Raw genomic sequence first — 11002 nt, forward strand, 5'->3', positions numbered from 1 at the left:
GCTTAATTACATTCACTCTCGGAAGTTTCCCAATTACAAAAGTCTTGGGATTTTTCATTGTTCTTGGATACATTCTTTGGTTGGTTGTCTAATACATTACTTTTTTTTTAACCCTCCATAGGAGCTCCCACCCTTTTTTGCTCCCTTGGTGACTCGAACTCTCAACCTTTGGGTTGGAAGTGAGGGGTAGCAACTCCCTCTTGTCTGAGAGGTGGGAGAGATATATCTTAAAGGGATAAGTATGTATCTAAGAGGGGATTTTTGTATTTTTTTAAAATGACAGGAAATTTTAGAGATTATGATATTTTAAGTTATGTATTTATGTAATTTTTATCAGATTTTTGTAATTATATAGACGAGACAAATGAAAAGTGACAGAGCTAGATAATAAAAAGAAAAAAAAAGAAAGAAAAAAAGAAGCGAAATAGGTTACTTGCCAAAAATTAATTTTAATCTCTCCTCGAAGCTATGAAAATGCAAAGAGAAAATATGAAGAGTGCTACATTATAAATTCATGTATGAAATATAGATATATAGCAAGAGAACTCTATATAGCTATTGCAAAGAATAAAACCACAATTTCAAAAGCTTGTTAACAAAAGATAATTAAGCCTGCGTTTTTTCTAGGACTCCTTCAAAAAATATTGTCAACCAAATTAGAGGAAAAAAATAATTTGATCATTTTTGTATATTTGGGTTTTGAAAATAAAATCCTTTATTGATTACCTTACAAGTTAGCCTAAAATGAGGAAAATAAGCTTCATATCATAAATCAATTAAGTAGTAGGTATGGTTTTTAGGGCTGGGCATTCGGTATTTCGGTTCGGTTTCGGTTTTTTTTTTTCGGTTTTCGGTTCTTGTACAACGTGTACCGAACACCGAACCGAAATAATTGGGTTCGGTTCGGTTTTTGTTAATTCGGTTTTTTGTTATGGGCCTGCTTAGTGGGCTTTTTAAAATTTTGTAATTTTTTTGTTTATTTTATTTATGTTTATTTCTTTTTGCTTATTTTACTCTGTTTTTCAAATTATTGTATGATTCAAAATAATAAATTGTCGTTAACTTTGAAATTTAGCCTTGTTATAACATTGAAATTTACCGGTCGTTGTTGTGCTACGGCTGCCAGCTGCCCTGCTGCGTGCTGCTGGTCACCGGAACGGTCGACGCTGCTATAGTCTGTAGACGACTAGACGTGGGAAGTGGGAACGGTAATTTTTGCCTTTTGGGAAGTGGGTTTGTAAAGTTGAAAAGTTTGAAAAGACAAACTTTTGTTTTTAATTTTAAATTATAATATTTATTTTTAATATTAATAATTAATATAATATTAATATATATTATAATTTAATATATTTCGATAAACCGAAATACCGAATTACACAAAAATTACATACCGAAAACCGAACCGAAATACCGAAAAATACAAAACCATATACCGAATACCGAACCGAAAACCGAAATACCGAAACCGAATTACCAAAATAATTCGGTTCGATTCAGTTTTTCAGTTTTTCGGTTTTTCGGTGTTTATGCCCACCCCTAATGGTTTTAATAACTCGAGTTTAATTTATTCGTAAATCTTTTTTCGGACACATTTTTTTTTTAAATTAAAGGGTTTATTTCCATAACAAAATAGGAAGGCATGACCCAAAGATAACTGATTTTGATGAAAAATAAGCAGATGAAGGTGAGATTCATAAAGATATAAAAGGACTCTTTGGAGATCTAAAAGGGATCAAAGCTCAATTTTTGTAGGGAGGAATTGCGGGCGACAGAGTAAGTAGAAGACGGCCATGACTAAAGAAGACTGTATGGAGAAAGACGAAATGGATTCGCTGTTTGAGGGAATGGTTCTCTTCAATCCGAGTGCAGATGTCGGACATCATGCCCAACTATCCACCATAGCTGATGCGGATGCGGATGCATCCGCTTCTTCCCCATCGCAGGTACCTAATGAACCCCTTGATGAGAACCTTTTCTCGGATCTCACTCTCATGACTCCCTCTCAATCCCTACTGCTTGATGAAGAAGAAGATGAAACTCAATCTCCATCTGATCTGGCGTTGGTATCTCGGCAAAATTCCAGTAGGAGAAGAAAAAAAGCTGGATTAAGGATAGGATATGGCAGAGATAGAGATTATGCTGACCATCTGCCACAATCGTCCCATACCCACCTCAACTCTCCCTCTGACATAAGCTCCGTTCTTGCTGCTATTCAAGATAAAGAAGCAAACCAAGAACAAAAATTTGAACAGGAAGCTGAGGAGTCGAGGGATGAAGAAAAGAACATCTCTTCTATCACCACAGCCAAAGAGCAGGATTCCTCAACAGAAAAGCTTAACAATGGCACTGACTCTCTCAACTACCCTAATAAAAAGCTTAATTTGTCCTCGGCTAATCCTATTTCATCTACACTTGATGACGACGAATACATGGATGCTGGTCATCTAAATGTTAAAGCAAACCCAGTGGAGTTGAAATTCGATCAAATCAGAGCCACCATTGCAGACAAGCTTAAGTTGGCCCAGGAGGCGGTAATCTCCGTCTCTGCACTGCGGAAAGAATCTATCCGAAGGAGAAGAGAAGCTGTCGAAGAATTCAATGGGGCATCTACCCACCATAGGGACTTGGAGAAGAAGCTGGATGAAGCTTGTGAAGCAGAGGATTTTGAGACCGCTGAAAGGGTCAGTGAGAATCTTGCTTCCGCGGAGAAGGAAAAGGAACAGTCGGTCATTCTCCTCAGAGATGCCGAGACATACTGTGATGTCATTGACACTAAGATGCAGGACGTTCTTGTGTCCCTTATTCAAGCTGAGGAGGAATGTGTTTATTTGCTACGAAGATTTTCAGAGGTGAGATATTGAATTGTATGCAGATTATAGATTGCTAAGGATGATGAACCTCTTTTGTTTTCCTCTCCTGGTGGTATAATCCTCTGTCTAAAAATGCTTGTGGAAATTTGTTTTAGCCAACATTTATATGAGCAATTTAGAGTTTTGCAATTAGTAATTCAACTACTCTTTAATCTCAGGCAAGTCCGGGATGGGCTTTTATAATCCTCTTTATCTTGTCTGCTTTATTTGGGTTTACTCCATTCCTTAAATCTCACATTTTATTCCTACACAGCAGTACAAATCTCTTGTAAAATTCATAGGATCTTTGGCAAACACGAAATCTAATGCAAGTCTAACAGCAACAATCAAGCCTCAATCTGAACTAATCAGTACCATCTATATGGATATCTTCTCTTTAAATTTGTTCTTTTCTGAGCTGAATCAATAAGAGTTTGAAGAGATTATAGGCCTTCTTAGACTTCCATTCATATAATTTTGGGGAACTTTCACATATAGCCACTCAAAAATAGCCTAATTACTCTCCATAGCTATAGTTTGATAATTACAATTCGTAGCTACATGTTATAGGGAGGAGAGAGGCGAGCGAGACTGGGAGAGAGAGGAGAGAGGCGAGTAAGAGAGGGCAAAGAGTTGGAGAGAGGTGAATTGTATATGTATATTGGTTAGATAATTGTATATTATACGAATGTATTTGTATATATGACAAGCGAGATTGGGAGAGGGAGGAGAGAGGTGAGCGAGAGGGCAGAGAGTGGGAGAGAGGTGAATTGTATATGTATATTGGTTAAATAACTATATATTATACATATGCATTTGTATATATGGCAGCGAGATTGGGAGAGAGAGGAGAGAGGCGAGCGAGATTTGGAGAGGGAGGAGAGAGGCGAGCGAGAGAGGGCAGAGAGTGGGAGAGAGGTGAATTGTATATGTATATCGGTTAGATAATTGTATATTATACATATGTATTTGTATATTCTGGCGAATTATACATATACAAACATGGTCAGCCCATGTAAATAATGTATAATGTTAGTCGCAAGTGATAATTATAGCAAACTATAGCTATGATTAGTAATTAAGTAGTATAACTTTACATAACCGCATAATGTTCCCTATAATTTTAGGGTTTTCTCCTTTCTAATCTCACATTTGTGACCGCTATGTCGCATATATGCATTATGGCTTCTTCTTCTTTTTTCCTTTTAATAAGGAAAAAGGGATGTCCTAACCGACTGAACCAACAATATTTAATGTTATTATTATATATTTGATGGGAATTCCTTTGTATATATTTAGAGTTTCGCTATGGTTCAGGAAAATGGGAGTGAGGGAACTCGTGCCTCCCAGAGGTTGCCAATTTGGTGGAATTGCATGGCATAGGATTTTTCCGAAAGATTGTTTCTTCTTTTTTTTGTGCTGCTTGAATTTGGATATTTAGGTGAATTTACATGTATCTCTGTTTAAACTGCTCAAACCGTTGCCTTGGTAGCAAAGTATTTCAGCTTCCCTTTCTGAACAAGTGATATATTTTAGCTTCTTCCATAAAGGGACTCCTTTGATCTAATTCTAGATTCCTTATCTGTGACGTGTTGTAATCCTCTTGATAAATACGGCATGTGTCATAATTAATTCAATCTTGTAAAGGCTTCTCCTCCACTCCGTAAAATCTAGATTTCGAAATCTCCTTTCACCCAAAAGGGCCTCATCTAAGGTTAATCTGTAAGACTTTATCCCTCAAAATCGGTTGCACACATTTTCTCTCTATCACCGAGATAAAAATTATGTTTGCTTGTTGATATTAGAAGTGGCCAATCAAGATGAGATCTAAGTGCCGGTTTGGATTAACTTATTTTTAGCTGTTTTTGACTTCTAAGTAGTTTTTTAGTTTTAGAGATGTTTGGAAAGGTTATAATGTGCTTTTAACCACCCACTTTTAGGCCAAAAAAGTTTAAAATAAGTCAAAAAGTCAAAAGTAAGATACCGTCTACTTATGACTTTTAACTTTTGACTTATAAGTTACTTTTTATAATCCCATCCAAACATGCCTTTCCATTTAAAGGATCATGAAGCAGAATATCTTGTACACCTAAGTAAGAGGATGCTTTTGGCTTCTAAGTTCCTTTTCTATTAAAGGAAAATACCAAAAAAATGTTTTTAAGCACTTACTTTTAGGCCAAAAAAGTATAAAAATAAGCTAAAATCGAAAAGTTGGATATTCCCAACTTATTGTCTTTTAGCTTTTAGCTTATAAGTTACTTTTAGAAGCCAATCCATCCAAACACCCCCTAAGTTATCATAGTGTTCATTACTTCAGAAGTGGAGCCAAGTGGAGGAAGTTAAGGAGAACTTGAGTATGATGATCCGAGATCATGTAGGACAGAAACGTGTAAACTGTCTATTCTAGCTAAGGTAATGCTACTTACCGGCAGCCAGAATCTGATACAATAAAGACCAATTATATTTCTTCAGATGGACATGGACTTGCTAGTTAACATTCCGGCAGAATATATTTATGTGTTTCCGTCACTTCTCAAGTTGCGCATATAAATGCATTGTGTAAAATAGTTATTCCACTTGAATTTTTCAATTACTGTTCTTCTCGAGAAGGAAAACAGAAAACCTTTTCAACTACTGTATATCACATAAGTTTTACTGAATACTGGAACACATATTGCTGTTGGAAGTATTTCTTGTGTGTAAAGTATTTTCTGCTGATTTAGGTCAGGTTATTTGAAAATTTTAACTTGATTTTTTCCAGGAAGCTGCAAGTAATGCAGATTCAATCCTGATGGATGCAGAAACAATATCTTCAAAAGATGGTGCTGAGTGGCTTTCATCAGTTGAAGCCATAGAAGTCAGCAAATTTGAATTAGAAATTCAATCCCAACTAGTTCACGGAGCTAAATCTGTTTTGAATGAATCAATTGATCACTCAGTGGAGGATGATCGGAGGGAAATAGATGTTCTTTGCAAGAGAAAAGAAGTATTGGCAGAGGAACTGAGGGAACTGCTTGCCTTTGTGAAAGAGAAGGAAGCAGAAATAGCAGAAAATGATGGTCTCATTCAAAAAGTTGAGCATAGGATTGATGGGGTTGTCTCATGCTTTAAGGAGGTTCAAGAAAGTATATATAATAATTATGATAAATTGCAGTCACACCTTTCTGAGCTGATGGCTGAGAATGATGTTTTACTGAAAAGAAAGAAAGATATTGATAGTTACCTTTCTCAGCAAGAATCAAGAGGAGAAAAGATTAAGAATCTTTCCAGGATTTCTGCAGATGAAGCAAACATGTATGAAGAAGTTGTTGGTCTTAGAAAGAGTCTGGCTGTGTTCATCTCGAAATCCAAGGCCTATAGACTGAACCTTGCCAAAAGTGAAGAAAGGATTTCAGAGGAGGTGCAAATTCTCAAGCAGGATTTTTTTGCTGCAAGAGCTTCACTTCAGGTCAGTTCTGCTTTTAGTATCTCTATTCAGGTTCTCCCAGAAGAGCAATATCTATGTCAAATAAGATACATGCACTCTTTTGCATTCTCACCTTAAAGTGAAAAGTATGTTGCTCGTGATATACTGGGCTTAAAGTACTTACAACAATAGTTACTCAAGACCGAGCTACTTTTTTTTTTTTTTATGAAGTAGTTTCATTGATGACATTAAGAAGATGCAAGTAGAGCACAAAAGAGAACACAAAAAAAGACCTGAGTTAGGTCCATTGCATGGGAGGCTATTGTAAGACCAGGGAGCTGACAAAGTTCATAAAATTGTTGGGGAATTTACAGGCAACAGATTGTGCCAACTAAAAAGACTCATTAAGCACCTAGCCTTATAGAGTGATTATTGTGGATACACCATCAAACATCTTCTGTTCCTTTCTGTCCACAAACACCAAAAGACGCTAGCAGGGATCATTCTCCGGATTTTCCTGATGGCTGTATTCGTTTTCCATGTGCTCCAGTTTCCAAAAGCCTCCTTAATACTCTCAGGCTGGACCTAGCTGAGTCCAAACAAAGAAGAACATGTTCCGCTCTGTAGCCACTCCCCAATGTAGAAATAAATGGCTCTAGGTTTCTGTATTTTTTTTATTATTTATTTTCTTATGAAGTAATTGTCATTAAGAACAAAGGCATTAAAGAGATGCATAATTACAAAAATAGGCACAGAGTTAGTGCTAGAACAAAAACCCAAAAACAAAAATCTATGCTAGAATCATGGAGCTAACAAAGGCCAAAAAATTGTCAACATTGTTTATAGGTTAAAGAAAGTGCCAACTGAGCATACTAGCCAGGCATCTGGCCTTAAGAGTGTGGTTTGGAGTTGAGACACCATCAAAGCATCTTCGATTTCTTTCATCCCAGACGCACCAAAAAATTACTGTTGGGATCATCTCCAGATCATTTTGATGGTTTTATCAACTCTCCAAAAAATCCAACTGACACAAGCTTCCTTGATGTTTAGTGACATAACCCAATGTAAACCAAAAATTGAGTAAAAGAAGTTACAAAGGTCAGTTGTGAGGGCAATGCAAAACTAGATGGCTGACATTTTCAGAACTTTGGTGGCACAAATAGAATCTATTTACCTGGGTTATGCCTCTTTTCTTGAGGTTGTCCTGAGTAAGGCAGACACCGTTAAGTGCTATCCAGCCAGGAGAAGCAGGAAACTTTAAGGGGTATCCTAATCTACCGCACATGCTTCCGTGGCCAATCCTCTAGAACACCATTTTGGGAGCGCATATGATCATATCCAGCTTTAATTGTGTATTTCCCTTCTTAACAGTTTCCCCATCAGATTAGAGGTGAATCTAGGATTTCTAGAACATGGATGCACCACTAAAATATAAGGAAATAATGTATAAGAGGGACTTGATCCTCAGGGGTTGTTTGGTAGGGTATATAAGAATAATGTTATGTTGTTGATCTCCCTTACATGAATCCAAATTGATTCTCGGTGATTGACACACCCCTCCTCACCCTCGTCTCCACAACCCTCTCCCAAACTTTCATAGTGTTGCTAAGCAACTTGATACCCTTATAATTGTTGCAACTCTCTGAATATCATCCTTGTTTTCATAGAACGGGATCATTGTACTCCAGCTTCATTCTTTGGGCATTTTTGGCGTCCTAAAAATAGCATAAACAACTCAGTTAGCCACTCCATACTTGTTGTGTCCACGCTCTTCCAAAATTCCACTGGAAACTCGTGGGTAAGTCTTTTTGTTTGTAAATAATAAATTTTCAGCATTAGTATTAAGAAGAATGGTATGTTGTGCATGGGACTTAATTGGTGACCATCAAGTATTGCATGTGAAATATTTGAGCTTCTTGGGATTTAATTGGTGACCATGAAATCACCAAATATTTCCTTGCACTCATTTAGATGCTACTGTGTGTAGCAACACTGCACAGGACTTGTATTATTTTGGCAATAGTTGAAGGTTGTGAGCATGATTATTGCCTTTCAGTTTAATAAAGGTCATTGTTTTTCATTTATTTTATGGGCAGTGCTTGGATAGTCTTTAGCATTTCTTCATTTTCTATTGCAGTAATATTACTCTGCATCTCCACTTGCAGGTGTTATCTTCAACTAAGTCAAGCATCCAGCAGGAAGTTGAATCCTGTAAGCAGCGCCTTCTTTTCATTGACAGGAGACTTCCGGAGTTGGAGGCAGAGAAGAAGGTTGCTGCTGCTACAAGAAATTTTAAAGAAGCAGCACGATTATCTGCAGAAGCTAAGGCCTTGTGCATTGAAAAGGAAGAAATACAGAGGAAAATGGACAGTACTGAGTCAGAGCTTAAGAAGCTTGAGGAAGAAATATGCCACACGATTGATAGGATGCAAGAAACTGAAGTGCAGATTTCATCGAAGGAAAAAGAGTTGGCTATGGCTAGATTCCGGAGGCTAATTCTAATTGCTAGAGAGGCTAGAGCTGAGAGATCAGCTGCTTTGGAGTTGGGTGATCATGAAGAAGCTGAATCTTTAATGGCAGAGGCTGATGCTGCGGAGGTTGAAGCAAGAAAACTTCAACCAATTTACAATTTCAATGAAGAAGCGATTGAAAATTTACCGGAAGTTTTCATATCAGCTGAGCTTGTATCCACGCTTGGTAACAAGCAATTGGCTGAGTTGGCTGCTTCTGCAATATAGCGGCATCATGAATTATATGCTAACTTAACTAATGAAAGACTTTTGGCTTGGGTTTTACTGGCAGCTTTTCCTGACATGAATAAAGCATTTGTGAGGAACTTGTTGGTGATAATGACTTTTCTGAAAAGCACAAAAGACAAAAATGGCCTTCTTGGAGAGGGTGTGGGCGCTAGTGATTATAATTCATAGGGTGTTTAACTCCTTGGCAATAACTTGCTGAGGTGGAGACTACATGGCGTGCAACCAGATATGATGTGAAAGGTAATGTCTTTAGTATATAAAGGTCGAAGAAAGTTAAACAGTAAGTTCACTTTGGGTACACTCTCTGTGTGTTTTTTGAGGCAACAAATCCGTGCAGATCTATGAAAAGTTGGAATTGGTTTGATCTACATTTTTTCGCTTCTTGATAGTATTGTATAATGCCTTAAGATGAACAACCATCATCGCATTTCATGTTGTTTAAGAGAATGGAAAGTGTGAAATTTAAGGCCAAAAAAACAATTGGATAGCATGCTTTTGTACCAATTCTGTAAAATGATTGTAAACCATCGAAAGGGCATATATTATGGGGGACAAACATAGTGGATGAAGTTTTTATAGCCACGGAAATGTTACAAGTGTTGTAGACATAAAGAGTCTGCAAACAATATTTGGTCAGGTGCAGCATTTTCTTTATTAATCTAACTTATGAGTCATTTTATACTTATTTCAAACGTTTCGCTTCATGAGTCATGGATAGGCAGTTTACTCTTCCTTATATGTTGATACTTGGTTCTCAAAAAGCGAAGGAGAAATGTAAGACAAAAGGTGTGCGTGCTACTTCCTCATCTCATTATTTCTTTGTTGATTAGTGTCTAGAGATAGGGGTGGCAACTGGCAATTTCATCCCATATTAATGAAATGAGTCCATTTTGCTCATATTTAATGACTTGGATCACTCATATTTTAATGAGTAACTTTCACATATAGCAAACACAAAATTCATATTTGTATGTTATAGCAAAGTTTGCATAATTGCGCTTCATAGCAAACATAAATATGTATATTTCGTTATACATATACAAAAGAAATTAGTTGTATAATCTGCTTTGGTATACATATACAAAAAGATCAATTGTATAAAGTGAGAGAGGCGAGTGAGTGAGCGAGATTTGGAAGAGTGGTGAGCGAGATCTGGGAGAAGGGAGAGAGGGGAACGAAAATATATGTATATATACAATTTTCATGCATTTTATACATTTGCATTTTTGTATAAAGTGAGAGAGGCGAGTGAGAGAGCGATATCTGGGAGAGGGGAGAGAGGGAACGAAAATATATGTATATATACAATTTTCTCTCGCTTTATACAAACACAAACGCATTTTATACAATTTGCGTTTTTTGTATAAAGTGAGAGAGGCGAGTGAGAGAGCGAGATCTGGGAGAGGGGAGAGAGGGGAACGAAAATATAGTATTTATACAATTTTCTCTCACTTTATACAAACACAAACGCACTTTATACACTTGCATTTGTATAAAAAATGAGAGAGGCGAGGGAGAGAACGAGAGTGGCGAGCGAGATTCACCAGGAGAGGGGTGAAATAGCAACAGTTTGCTATGGAGTACAATTAAATCAAACTATATTTATAGCATTTAATTTGAATTAATAATTTGTTATTATATACAATTTTCCCTATTTTAATTGGTTAAATATGGGCTTTAAGCTATTTTAAGAGTCTCTACAAATATGGTCAAAATGGGTCAAATACAGGTATCAATATTGACCCATAATAGATCACTTGGTTTTCACTTCCACTCAAAATTCTTAATTGTGCTAAAGAATAAAAAAAAAAATTAATTTTCAAACTTAATTGAAAAAACATATTTTTTTTGTTTGGTTGGAAGGGAGGGCGCCTTGGGGAGTGGGGTAAATTTTATTTTATTTTTTGAAAAAACAGATTTATTTTTGTTTTTGGAAAACAAAAAAATATAGGGGTTGGTTGGTGGAAGGTGGGGAGAGGGGGAGGGGG

The 11002-nt window shown here is 36.7% G+C and overlaps 1 protein-coding gene across 1 annotated transcript; it reads left to right on the top strand.

The window, feature by feature from the left end:
- The first annotated feature begins 1623 nt into the window (after positions 1–1623).
- Positions 1624–9669, top strand: LOC125856996 (uncharacterized). Its single transcript, XM_049536656.1, has 3 exons — positions 1624–2849; positions 5611–6297; positions 8421–9669. Exons 1-3 carry the CDS (start codon positions 1791–1793, stop codon positions 8991–8993), a joined length of 2319 nt encoding a protein of 772 aa, XP_049392613.1. The 5' UTR covers positions 1624–1790; the 3' UTR covers positions 8994–9669.
- Positions 9670–11002: the final 1333 nt, after the last annotated feature.

Source organism: Solanum stenotomum, chromosome 2, assembly GCF_019186545.1.
Source record: "Solanum stenotomum isolate F172 chromosome 2, ASM1918654v1, whole genome shotgun sequence".
Lineage (NCBI taxonomy): Eukaryota > Viridiplantae > Streptophyta > Magnoliopsida > Solanales > Solanaceae > Solanum > Solanum stenotomum.